The 14,168-nt window shown below is 40.5% G+C and overlaps 1 protein-coding gene across 2 annotated transcripts in view; it reads left to right on the top strand.

Moving 5' to 3' along the window:
* TAF3 (TATA-box binding protein associated factor 3) overlaps window positions 1-14,168 on the top strand; it is a 211,126-nt gene that overhangs the window by 165,689 nt on the left and 31,269 nt on the right. For both annotated transcript variants that reach the window (XM_021943033.2, XM_003903372.4), the window contains exon 4: window positions 5,087-5,169. In XM_021943033.2, coding sequence (XP_021798725.1) covers window positions 5,087-5,169 — 83 coding nt within the window. The remainder of the gene's footprint in view (window positions 1-5,086; window positions 5,170-14,168) is intronic.

Here is a 14,168-nt window from a genome sequence, read left to right as displayed (position 1 = left end):
CTGGGACAATCCCAGTTATGTGGTATAATTAATAGCTCCCTCCTTTCCTGTCAGAGGCATCTGTGTTTAGATGATACAACCACTGTAATTACAGATGAAACTTTGAGCCCAGATAGCAGGTTGTGAATCATTCGTTAATTCAACCAGTTGACTGAATACCTGTTGCTTTCAGGGCACATTTATACCGTTTTAAATCTAACTTATAAGATGTGTTTCCACTTTTGTTTACTTGATTTTTACATATTATTTAGTTTTTTTTAATAGCAGGTAATAAACAGACCATGTCTTGATTCCTTTGTCCTGCCAAGCCATTTAAGACAGCATTGAAAACCCAGCTAGTTTAGTTGAGTGAAGGCGGGGCCAAGGTTAACGTCAGTTTCCATATAAACTAGTTAGCCTCCCATAGAGAACAAAATTTACAGCTAACCCCAGCCATCTCACAGATGTGTGTCATTTATCATAAGAGAGATTGACAAATAAAGTGAGTAGCTCCATGTAAGCCATCAGCATTACCAGAAAAAGGACTCACAATATGTGTCAGAGAGTTAAGGAGCAGTATGGTGAACAGGGGATGAATTTGGTGTCAGGAGACCTGGATTTAGGCCATTTACCTACTAACTTTGTAACTCTGGGCAAAGCACTTCCCCTTTCTGAGCTCTTACATGGGAATAATAACACCATCCACACCTACCCTATAGAGTTGTGAAGATAGAGTTGGATAATGTAAATAGGATACAGTTCACCAAGTACTGTACAAGTGTAAGTTATCATTATTGAGTGTTATGGTAATAGACATGGGCCAAACACACAGCTGAATGATAGTAGAGCGGAATTTTTTAAAAGGTAGGTCAAACTGCTTCATTTTAAAATAGAGCTTAAGGAAAGGTTACTGGAATGCGTAGCTGCTAGTGTTGTCAGTTGAAGAATTAAGAAATATCACTTCTAATACCTCATCATTGATGACTAGGTAACCCTAAAATGTTTAGAGTTGAAGAATGTAAGAACTTCATATAATTTTTCATTCTCTGAGTCAAAAAGACTGCATTCCATCTCAGGTTTGCTATTTGTGTGACCTTAGAACAGAAAAGGAAAACAAAATGGAAAAGAAAGGAAAAATGGTTTCTCCATATATGATCAGTTTCATTTCAGTAAAATGAAACCCACACTATCTACCCTCCATGTTTGTTTTTTAAAAACCTTAATGAACACATCGGGAATATAACCAAGCACAATGCCTGGCAGATTATAGGTAGCTTATAAATATTTGTTTATTTTTGTTATGTTTTCCACAGATAACACAGAAAGATGAGGAAGCGTTAAATAGTTCATAAGATAAAGACTGGACCATTTGTTTTCAGATTTGTTTAGATATAAAACTCTTCCTTTAAAAAATATATTGGAGACGGCCAGGCACGGTGGCTCACACCTGTTATCTCAGCACATTGGGAGGCCGAGGTGGGCAGATCACAAGGTCAGGAGTTCAAGGCCATTCTGGCCAGCATGGTGAAACTCTGTCTCTAATATCAATACAAAAAGTAGCCGGGCATGGTGGCATGCACCTGTAATCCCAGTTAAAGGGAGGCTGAGGCAGGAGAATCACGTAAACCCAGGAGGTGGAGGTTGTGGTGAGCCGAGATCGTGCCACTGAACTCCAGCCTGGGTGACAGAGTGAGATTGTGTCTCTCTCTCACTCACACACACACACACACACACACACACACACGAGACTTGAACACTAGTTATGCATGGGCCTTGCTCCACCTGCCACCCATCCCCCTCATGACCCTTGACCTTGAACCATTCTGTCTGCAGGACCAGGTAAATGAAGGAGACATCAGCCAAGAGTGAGGTTGGCTAGGGGGAAGGGGCGGTTTGTGGGGAAGTTGGTAAGTTAAGATTTCAGTGTGATGAGATGAAATACTTATAGGATATTTAGTTGAAAATGTTTAATAGGCAACTTCATATTTTGGCCTTAGTATCAATCAGTGCTAATCCAGACAGAAATTTTGAAGACATATTTTAAACTTACAGTTGAAACTGTGGGCAGGGATGAGATCACTAAAGAAACTGTAGCATGACAAAAGGAGAGGGGCCAAGTAAAGTCAGGTGAAAGAAGAGGAGTTTGTAAAGGAGAAGGAAGGAGCATGAGAAGACCTGTAATGGGAAAACATGCTGGGACATGAGGATGAGGACATTGGCAAGGGTTGAGGACTAAAGAAGAAGTGAGAAAACAGACAATGAAGTGAAGATGGACATTTGTGAGAAATTGTTATAAGGAACTGTCCAAAGCACTGGTTGGGAGCTAGAGGTTGAAGAGAAGTTAAGAAAATGTTTAAGTTGGAGTGGAGCACATTTAAAAGTGAGATAAAGGCCAGGTGCAGTGGCTTATGCCTGTAATCCCAGCCCTTTGGGAGGCTGAGGCGGGCAGATCATGAGGTCGGGAGATCGAGACCATCCTAGTCAACATGGTGAAACCCCGTCTCTATTTAAAATACAAAAATTAGCCGGGCGTGGTGGCACACGCCTGTAATCCCAGTTACTTGGAAGACTGAGGCAGGAGAATCGCTTGAACCCGGTAGTTGGAGGTTGCAGTGAGCCAAGATCACCACTACACTCCAGCCTGGTGACAGAACGAGACTCCGTCTCAAAAAAATAAAAGTAAAAAAAAGTGAGATGAAAATAATTTGTGGAACAGAAAGACTGAAGATCTGTAAATAAGCAGATGATAGAGAAAACTTCTTTAGTGTAATTGTGGGCACAGAGAAGTTTGCAGGGAACTGAAGGAGCTCTCCTTCAATACTGGTGGCCTCACCAGTATTTCCTGTGGAGCTGGATATGTAGAAGGGGAAAGGAGGTCATGGGAAGAGTCTTGAAAGTGGTAAAGACTGAAATCATCGCTTCATATTCATGCTTTACACTTATCTTAAGACTTACTAGTATCAGATCCTGAGACAGGCACTAGAAAATAGCAGTAAGCAAAACACACATGGTCTCTGCCCTTAGCTGGGTTAGCTGATAAACAGCTAGTATCAGAGGCATACATTAAGATGGAATTAAAAATTTTCTTTGGTATCACTCAGTGCTCTGGGGGATGGTTTTAGGGTGGTCCTGGATGTATGATGGAATAACTAAAAGGCAAGACGGTTGGGGCAAGATCAGTTGATAATTCAACAAATGTCTGCTGAGCATCTCCTGCATGCCAGGCACCATGCAAGGGGCTTGTCGAAGCCGTAGATCTTGATGGGCTGAGGGATTTAAAAAACAACTCTACGAAGAGACAGGTAGATACACATGATAAAATAATAGATTTGATCTACATGTACTATATTAACTTTATGATATGTTGATCATTATTTTCTGTGTTCCCCTTTAGAACCACTATACTGTTCTATTATGATGTAATTCTTGAGCTTAAAATACATAAATTAATGTTGCAACTAGTCAGTGACTAACAGTGAACCAGTGACATTGAACATCTGGCAGTGCTTGGGACAGTTCCTGACAACAAAGCACCATCCCACCAAAAATACCAATCCTACGACCCCACTGAAAAACGCTGAGACAGACAATAATTTGGAAATGCACAGCTTCTGTTTAGCTTGTTAATTCAAAATGTTGACTGTATGATCTGCAGACCAAAAATTGTGAAGAGACCCTTTAACATCAGACTTAGTTTCTGTGTTCTCTTCTGGCAGACACGTCAGGTATTTGTGAGGTCTTCACCTCATTCGGCAGCCATTGCCTTCACCACAAATCCATTCCAAAAGAGAATATCTGTTTTCCTCCTTCCCTCCCCTCCCTTCCCCTCCCTTCCCCTCCCCTCCTTTTCCTTCCCCTCCCTTCTCCTCCCCTCCCTTCTATGCAGTCTTGCTCTGTCACCCAGGATGGAGTGCAGTGGCACAATCTTGACTCACTGCAACCTCCACCTCCCAAGTTCAAGCGATTCTCCTGCCTCAGCCTCTCAAGTAGATGCGACTACAGGCACGTGCCACCATGCCTGGCTAATTTTTTTTTTTTTTTTTTTTTTTTTTTGAGACAGAGTCTCACGCTGTCACCCAGGCTGGAGTGTAATAGTGCGATCTCAGCTCACTGCAAGCTCCACCCTCACGCCATTCTCCTGCCACAGCCTCCTGAGTAGCTGGGACTACAGGTGCCCACCACCACACCCGGCTAATTTTTTGTATTTTTAATAGAGACGGGGTTTCACCATGTTGGCCAAACTGATCTCGAACTCCTGACTTTGTGATCCGCCTGCCTCGGTCTCCTAAAGTGCTGAGATTAGAGGTGTGAGCCACCACACCCGGTGGTGGGTTTTTTTGTGTGTGTGTGTGCTATTTTTGTGCTTTTTGTGCTATTTTTCCGATACAAATCATTGATTCATTATGGCTCAGTTTACCAAAGTTGCATGGGTTTTGAGTGATATACATATTCCATTCTTATTTTTTCCATTAGTCCTGCTTATTTTTAGTGTTCAATTTTGTAGAACTTGAGGTTTTTCACCAATACTATCACCATGTTACATAAGATGCACCTCAGTTACATAGATTTTGTTTACAGCATTTCAGATTGTTTTACCTCTAGCCAAAAATTGAACAGTTGAATGGAACAATTACACTTAGTATTTCAACTTTCTCATTTGATAATGCAAACTTAAGATGAGTTTAATGTTTGTCAAGTTTCATAAAGAGATGCTTTTATCTTATAGGGAAGACATCATTGCATTTTTTTCTATTTACATTAGGTCTGGTAATTATTTAAATGCTGCACCAAAAATGATCTGGGTAACAATTGTTGTTTAAAATTTTTAACAATATAATTAAGTCCAAAAGTTAACCCAAACAAATAGAAATAACTACCATATTTACATAACGTGATTAAAGTTTGTAGAATTTCTCATGATGCCAGATAGCCTTCAGTTGTTGAGAAACAAAAACACAGAATGGCCCAGATTGTCTGTCTGAGATTTTCGCCATATTTAAGACTTCAACTTTGTTACTCAGTTTGTGGGAGTGGGGGAGTAGGAGAAGTGGTAGGAGGTACTTTTGTTGAAAAACCATATTGAACTTTAACGTGCTAACTTCCACAGATAAAAGTGGAACCAGTCGCTCTGGCCCCGAGTCCGGTTATCCCCCGATTAACTCTCCGAGTTGGTGCTGGCCAAGACAAGATGTAAGTATAAACGTTTTGAGTCAGAGTGAAACAAATGAAACTTAACCTTCTCTACCCTTTCCTAATGGACTTAGAACTCCACAGGCTTCTTCCAGGTATGAACATGTGGGGTCAAGCTTTATTTTTAGAACTCTTCGTTTTCACATTTTTATTGGTTTCTTCCACAGAGTAAATGCTTTTCACTTTATTTGACCTAGAGGATTGTTCTTTTCTGGTTCTTTTTCTCTTTGTTAAAAACTAGCACCTGACATCATTTCTACATAGTGTTTAAGGTCCCAGGTATCTGAAAAGTAAGAAACTCTGTACCGAATGGACTTCCTGCCACATTACGCCCAGGTAGATGCAATGCTGCACTTTCTCAAGTACATAGTAGCTATCACCATGACAAAGAACAAAGATTCTCTTTTTGCTCAGATGACACATGGTTTTATTCTGTACCTGTAAAACAAAGATACACCAAAGGCTTGGAGAGACAGAATGTAATAGTCACAACTGATGACTTAGTCCACTCTTTTTTTTTAAGAAAGCACTAGAAATGTAAACTGCACATTTGCTGTTTATTTGTCTTAATTTTCATGGAATCATCATATCAACCCACTCGTCTTTACAGTTAATCTGTTGGATAGTTTTCTTTTATTCATTTTTTGGGGAGGCATTAAGGCCTACAGTGCTCTTACCTGATCCTAATAAGGTAATGAAACATTGATTTTTTTTTTTTTGTAACTCATGTTGAAAATCATTCCCCTTGTTTTAAAAGCGTATTATGCATTATTTAAATAAAATACACAAGATAAAAATTCTACAACCTTATTTTTCCCGTTAAGCCTGAAAATGCAGTTTACATTGCAGTCAAATACTGTGTGGAAAATAGGCTTAGAAGGCCTTCCATTTACATTCAATTTTTAGCCATAAAAGTGAGAGTAGGAGCCATGAATTTATTTAGTAGAGGACAGAAAATTTGCTTTGTATTCTCACTGGTTTATTTCATCTTAAAAGTTACATGTATTGATACTGTTGCTTCTATCAACTCCATGTATAGTGCAAAGAAAAAGTCCAGCATGATTCTGATGAATGTGAGCAGAGAGGCAACTTGGTTTTCCAGGGGAGTGTATACCCCTCTGAAGATTTAAAGGAGAAAATCCAATGGCTTCTGTTTTTCTCACCTAAATTCTCTGGGTAATTTCCACATTACTCTTTTTGGTTGTGCTGGTAGAGACCTAGGAAATGCAGCAAAAATCCTGTGGATTCAGTGCTTTTCAAACCAGCTCTCTGGTATACCAGGGCACCTATGTTACCTACAGAAGCGTAAATGTCCTCATCTCTTAACCAGTAGGGCTCAGAGAAGACCCAACCAAAGTAACTCTTCCATCTCCATGCAAATTCTGCATATGGGCTCATTTCTCTAAGAGGAAGATGCTGTTATCCGTCATTCAACAAGTACTTTTCTCCTGCAGTTTGTATTTATTCCCATTTCTCAGTAACTCACCATTACTTAATCTTGACTCCCACACAGAAATTTGGCTTGCTCATACCTTTTAGAGGAATAAGGTTTGTTAAAAGGCATTGAAAAGCCAGGTGTGGTGGGCCGTGCCTATAGTCCCAGTTACTTGGGAGGCTGAGGCAGGAAGATCACTTGAGGCCAGGAGTTAAAGGCTACAGTGAGCTATGACTATGCCCACTGCACTCCAGCCTGGGCAACAGAGCCAGACCCTGTCTCTAAAAATAAAAGGCAGCCAAGCGCGGTGGCTCACGCCTGTAATCCCAGCACTTTGGGAGGCCAAGGTGGGTGGATCACAAGGTCAGGAGATCGAGACCATCCTGGCTAACAGTGAAACCCCCTCTCTACTAAAAATACAAAAAATTAGCCAGGCGTGGTGGCCGGCGCCTATAGTCCCAGCTACTTGGGAGGCTGAGGCAGGAGAATGGCGTGAACCCAGCAGGCAGAGCTTGTAGTGAGCCGAGATGGCGCCATTGCACTCCAGCCTGGGTGACAACAAGACTCCTTGTCAAAAAAAAAAAAAAAAAGGCAACTGGGTGCGGTGGCTCACGCCTGTAATCCCAGCACTTTGGGAGGCTGAGGCGGGCAAATCACGAGGTCAGGAGATTGAGACCATCCTGGCTAACAGGGTGAAACCCCGTCTCTACTAAAATATACAAAAAAATTAGCTGGGCACCTGTAGTCCCAGCTACTGGGGAAGCTGAGGCAGGAGAATGGTGTGAACCCAGGAGGCGGAGCTTGCAGTGAGCTGAGATTGCACCACTGCACTCCAGCCTGGGCAACAGAGCGAGACTCCATCTAAAAAAAATAAAATAAAATAAAAAGGCATTGATAGTTATATTCAACTCACCTGCCCTTAAGCATCTTTCAGTCATTCTGTTGACCATTTATTCTATTTTTCCCCCTCAATAAATCACTCATACACCTGAGATATGGAAAGATGTGAGAAATCCTATTTGGAACAAAATGTCTAGTATCAGGGAAATTATAATACCCAGGTATTCTAGACAAATCGCCCTTGAAAGCATATTATATATCATGTAAACTTTCAGATATGTGGGTAATGACCCCCATGTTATATGAAGGATTAATCATTTGACCAAAGGCAGATGCAAGAAAATCCTTATAATGAAGAAAGAGATAAATGAAGTGAAATAGATTACATTTTAAATTAAAATAGAGCGAGAAAGAAGGAGGACTAAGTCTCATAGTGATAGAATTTTATGTAAAATAAAACTTACTCAGTAAAGTGCTTTTTGTGGGGCAGGGGTGGTTTCTAAATCAGGGGTCAGCAAATTATGGCCCATAGGCCAAATCCAGGCCACTGCCTGTTTTCTGTGACCTGCAAGCTCAGAATGTGTTTTATATTTCTTAGTGGCTGAAAAAAATTAAAAGAAGAATGTATTATGACCCATGAAAATTATATAACATTCAAATTTCAGTGATCCCCCATGGCTGTAGCATGATACATGGCTTAGCCCATGGTAATAATGGAGAAGGAAGCAACAGATTCCTGTCACTGTGCCTGTGGTTACCCAGTTTGCACACACCTTGAGGGGGAATAATACTCTTTTGAAGTGAAATTAATGAGCAGACGGGATTCAAAAGGGGGAGTTTGAATAGTCCAGGGGGGTATTTGTTGCTGAAGAACAGGCAGAATCATCTTTTGAAATTAGGAGAAACGAAAAAGCTTTACAGGGTTCAAATTATACCTTCTCGTTGGAAGATCTTTAAGACGATATTTAGTTTCTGAGTCTTAAATAAAGCAGTTATGACTTCTGCCCTTGATCCAGAAAAGTACTTTGAGCTTGGAGTGTTTCCTCTGTTCTCTATTATTGTTCCTTGAAGCAAGACAGGAATAACTTGTTTTTCCCTTGATTTAACATTCCTGGAAACTGTATTCTAAAGGAGTCTATGGTGAGTCCAGGACCTCCTCCTGATAGTGTTAAAATTCAAGATGACTTTCCAAGGACCTCACATTCCTTTAACAGGTCTTCCAGGAATGGTTGTCCAGAGTTCCTTGTAGTCTATATTGAAGATAAAACCAAAACCTAACCCTGAAATTACAGTCTCAACACCTAGAGACAACATATTCAAGTGAATTGCTGAAATATCTGGTCCCGCCTAGCAGAAGCCTTGCCTTGAGGCTGGGATAGCAAGTAAGTTTCAGCTGGCCTCAGAGCCACCGCCTGGAACTCTGTTGATGGGATCCTGAGGTCCCACTTGGACTTGGGGCTGGGAGCAGGGTGACAGCCACCATGGAGGGCAGGGCAGGCAGCAAAGCAGGCACCAGGTTATTTGTCCTCCCCATCTTACTACGTATTGAGTTTGGTCATTTTGAGCAAGTGTAGGTAGAGTTGGCTAACTTACAGTGTTCATCCTTCTCCTCATTTCTGTCAAGAAAATAGGAGCAAGGTAATGTGATGGATTTTAGGGACAGGGACTGTTTGGATGGAACTGTCAAGAAAGACTTGGCAGAATAGGACGTGCAGCTCTTCCATAAAGCTCGAATTAGTTAAAGGAGCTTTGTGAAAAAAAGTGAAACATTGGTAAAGTATTAAGAAAAAAATACAAATTTGCATAAAGATTTTGGGATGAATACAAGGTAGAGGAATAAGCATTCTTCCCCTCAAATTTCTCAAATGTCTCTTTTGCTGCTGTCTTCTCCCAAGGACTGAAGAGGAAGCCTCTGCCCTCTTCCATCTATTCACCCGCCCTTGCCCTCGGGCAGTGGGTCCCCCATGCCCAGGTCCATGGTGAGCAGCTCCTCCTCCTCCTGCTCTCAGAGCACTCCTGCCTTTATCAGCAAGCACCAGAGAAGGGGTGACTGGCTGGGCCCCTCTAGACATCCCATCATGCATGGTCACATTTTCTCTAATTAATATCTCATAATATATTTGATCAGGTGATACAGGAACCATTTGAGATGCCTTTCAGAGGAAAATATTGTTATCAATAGTAATTCTAAATTCCCTTTGAGAGTTCACAGTAAGTATTCTGTTTAACAAATATAACTCCTTTTTCAAAATATACAAATTTTGTCAAGATATTTTTCAGGAACCACTTTACCTCTGGCATTAGAGTTTTCTTTCTGCTGACATTTTAATTTCCGGTGGCAAGTGGATTGATTTCTTACAATTCAGTAACTTCATCATCAGTCCTCATCCTAACAAAAGTGCTGAGAATGTGATGCTTTGCTTCTCATGTCATTTAGTTTTTTTGTTGTTGTTGCATTTCATAGAGTTTAGCTTATGCCTTGTGGGGCTTTTTAATAGTTGTAATGTCTAAATTTTTTCTGTATACAATAAAAATTGTATATAGAAGCTTTAGCAGACAGCTAAAGCTATGTGATTTAGCTAAAGCTTTGCTTGTTAATCTTTAAAAATAGTATGTATAAACACTTGTCTTTGAGTGATCTAAACTTTTCCAATTAATGCTTTTTGACAATAGTAGTAGAGAATAATCATGGGCAGTTACAAAAATAATCATTTAAAATATTTTTAAGGAAAATAAGCATTTTATATTTTAAAATATAGCCAGATTTAACCAAATGACATTCAACAGAGTGAAACTTGTAGTGGTATTTTAGTGAAAAATTCTTTAGAGAAATAATAGCAAATGGTTTTTATCCCACTTTTCGAATTTTCCTTTCTATACTTGAAGTGCTTTTTATTCATGTATAACTTTTTTCCTAGTCTAAACACATTTAGGGGAAAGTAAAGAGAGTATATAGAGTACAGTCGGAAATAGAAATAGATCTTCTTCCCTAAGATCAAGAGAAGAAAAAAGAAGCAAATGATTGTATGTCAAATATGATCATACCTTCCTAGCAGTAAGAACAAAAAAATACATTTTTAAAAATTAATTTATTTTTATTTATTTACTTATCATTATTATTTTTTAGACTAAGCCTCCCTCACTCTGTTGCCCAGGCCAGAGTGCAGTGGTTTGATCTCAGCTCGCTGCAACCTCCACCTCCTGGGTTCAGGTGATTCTCCTTCCTCAGCCTCCCGAGTAGCTGGGCTTACAGGCATGTGCCACCACGCCTGGCTAATTTTTTGTAGTTTTAGTAGAGATGGGGTTTCACCATGTTGCCCAGACTGGTCTCAAACTCCTAACCTCCAGTGATCCACCTGCGTCGGCCTCCCAAAGTGCTGGGATTACAGGTGTGAGCCATCTTGCTTGCCTGAAATACATTTTTTTTTTAAAGGAAGGTGTCTCAGTTTCTCAGGAGAGAGTTTTTCAAGGCAGTAAATTTAAAAATTAATTTCTATGTGGGAGCAGATGACAAGGACAGTGTCCTCCACAGCAGTTTTTATAGGTGACCCAAAGACATTTTTCATTGACTTTTGCACACTTCCAAGAGGGAAGCATGAAAGAACAGCTCAGTGCTGACAGCTCTTAAGCACCTCTTCATCTCTAGTGGAAACACTCCTATTTCCTTTTCTGTACTGTGTTAATCAAGACTCTTGGTGGCAAGTAACGGAAACCCAAATCAAACCAGCTTACAGGGAAAAACAGCAGGGGTGCGTGTGACTTTGGCGGGGCTGCCTGCAGGCTTGCCGAGTATCCTAGTGCTCTGCCCACCCTCCTCTTCTCATCTGGCCTCTGCGGTGTCAGAGGTGGTCCTGGCCACTCAGGCTGATGTGGTTCTTGGTGCTCACAGTCCCTGGCAAAGCCCCGCTTCCCGGGCCTCTGTTATCAGTCCCCGTGAAGGACTGCACTTCTCCGGCCCCTGTGGTAGGGAAGCTGCCCTGTCAGAAGGGGAAGTGGTAGGTTCCAGAAGGAAAGGAGGGCTCACACCAGAATAAGGGGCAAGAGGCAGGCAAAGGCAATGGGTATGTATTATTTTAGTTAGGAAAATGCTGTCAGTTTTGCATTTTTATAGAAGTGTGCTGGGGAGGCAGGGCAAAGAACCTACTTGGTGTACAAAAGGATACTTTAAATGTAAAGTTTAGGAACATTTCAGAACGTCATCCTGTCACACTTGGAATGCCTTTTGCTTTTCTATTTTTAGTATTTCCTCCTAATAAAACTGTCTGCTTTTGATTTTAAAAAAAAACAAAAAACAAAAAGATTAAAGAATATTGGTAGTTTTATTTTTCCCTGATTAACTTGCTACTGAAAGTGAAACATTTCATAGGTATTTTGCCTACGTTAAAAGCTAAACATCATGAGTTGGATGTGGTGGCACGCACCTGTACTCCCAGCTACTCAGGAGGCTGAGGCAGGAGGATTGCTTGAGCCCAGGAGCTCAAGGTTACAGTGAGCTGTCATTGCACTACTGAACTCCAGCCTGGGGGACAGAGTGAGACCCTGTCTCTAAAATAATAAATAAATAAATTTTTAAAAAGCAAAATAACGACAAAAAAAAAAAAGAATTTTAAGAATTACTGGGCCGGGCAAGGTGGCTCACGCCTGTAATCCCAGTACTTTGGGAGGGTGAGGCGGGTGGATCACAAGGTCAGAAGATCGAGACCATCCTGGTTGACACGGTGAAAGCCCGTCTCTACTTAAAATACAAAAAAAAAACTAGCCGGGCGTGGTGGCGGGCACCTGTAGTCCCAGCTACTCAGGAGGCTGAGGCAGGAGAATGGCAGGAACCCGGGAGGTGGAGCTTGCAGTGAGCCGAGTGGCGCCACTGCACTCCAGCCTGGGCAACAGAACCAGACTCCGTCTCAAAATAAATAAATAAATAAATAAAGAATGATTGTGGTAAAGTTCACAAGTGACATTATTTAACATTTTTAAATGACTGTATTTAAAATTTTCAAATGACCTATTTTTAATGCTAGGGAAAGATGCTAACATTACCAGTGAAATTTCTTAGGTGCTGAACAACTGCAACAAAAATTGTGAGTTTTATACGTCATTGTTGATACCTTCCTGTACTTACAAATTCAGCAGTCCCAAACCCATAGATCTCAGTTATGATTCCAAGCCACATCCAAGAGGAAGCAGTTAAAATGTTCTTATTCATGTCTTCATCCCTTTTCTGGTTTTTCCAGAAAAGGAGTTTTTGACTTCCTTATATTACTCTTATTTTTACTACCTAGAATAATGACACAGTCTCTAAATTTAATTTTTACCCCTGGCACAATACTGTTTATTCATTAACACCAAAGATGCAATATGTTTACTAGAAAAAATAGTAAACTGTCAGAAAAACTGGCTTTAGGTTTTTCAGAAATACTTTTACTACACAGTAAAACAAGTGGAGAGATTATAATCAAAGCATTTCCATCTTACTTGTAAACAATTACAGCAGTTCTTACATAGATGCCGCATTAGAAGACTCAGGAAAATTTACTGGATTCCATTCTAATGCAATTAGAGCTAATTTTGTTCTTTAAATGAATAAAAGGTCAGCTAGTAAATCTAGCTTATCTTGAGTCCAGACTTCAATAAATTGTTTTATTTAATTTGTTGTAAAAGATCTTATCCTTAATGGGTCCAGGTCTTATTAGTTCACTGAGGTTTTAAAATATTTATGACCACCTTTTTAGATATGATTTGAATGATAGTTGGAAACTTTCTCTCCACAGTGTTATCAAGGTCCACGATCACTAATTGAGTGAATATAGGAAGGTACTTAAGATTCATTATCTAGAAAAAGCTGATGTGGACTTCCAGAATGTAAATGTTCCTTAACCTGTGACAGGCAGAGATAATTTAGCTGTATCATGGAAACCTTTTGGATGCTATCTGATTATAATTTCTCCTAAAGATCAAACTACTCACACTTCTGGCATTTAAAAAAAGAATATGTTCCTACAGATGGAAAAACTTAGGCACTCATTACCAACAACATGGAACATTTCAATCCTTTGCATTCTGTTATTTCCTGTTAGGTTATGGGCCGATACTGTATTCAGATACTCACATAAAGATTGCAGCTGCATGGCGCCACATTTCCTCTCTTTTCCCACACCTGCCTGCGTGGCTTATAGAGTGGATATCCACGTCACTGCAGGACTGCTGTCATTTAGAATATGCGCAGTCTTTTTTCACGTGGTAGCCACAAGTCTCAGCACGTGGAACTGCCTCGCCACTGTACCCCAGCTGATTCGACTTGTCTTTTGGGTTCCAAACCTACTTATGCCCCCCACGGCTTGTCCTCCAGGCTCTAGGAAAGAGTCTGTGTCTATGGTCAGCCTCCTTAGCTGCTGCCTCCATTCCCATCTCTCCTGCCCGGGCTGGAACTTCCTTCCCTCTATTAGCTCCTCTCCTCTGTGTCTTCCTCTTCTTTTTTCTCATTTTTGTTCAGCCTTTCATTCTCCCATGCTAACCTCCTCACCTTCATCAAGCCTTCCCTCTGTATGAGAAAAAGGCTATGTAACATCTGCTTTTCATTCTGCTTCTCAAAACTTATTCTTTAGTCGTACTTTCTTCCAATCATTCACTCCTAAACCTTCTATATTCTGGTTTCTGCCCTAGAAACTTTTCTACAGCTTCTTATTAAGACCATTAGATGCTTTCCAATTCCCAGTTCCAGAGAACA

The sequence above is a fragment of the Papio anubis genome, chromosome 11 (assembly GCF_008728515.1).
Source record: "Papio anubis isolate 15944 chromosome 11, Panubis1.0, whole genome shotgun sequence".
NCBI classification, from domain to species: domain Eukaryota; kingdom Metazoa; phylum Chordata; class Mammalia; order Primates; family Cercopithecidae; genus Papio; species Papio anubis.
The sequence above is the reverse complement of the archived record's forward strand: the minus strand, read 5'-3'. Positions and strand labels throughout refer to the sequence as shown.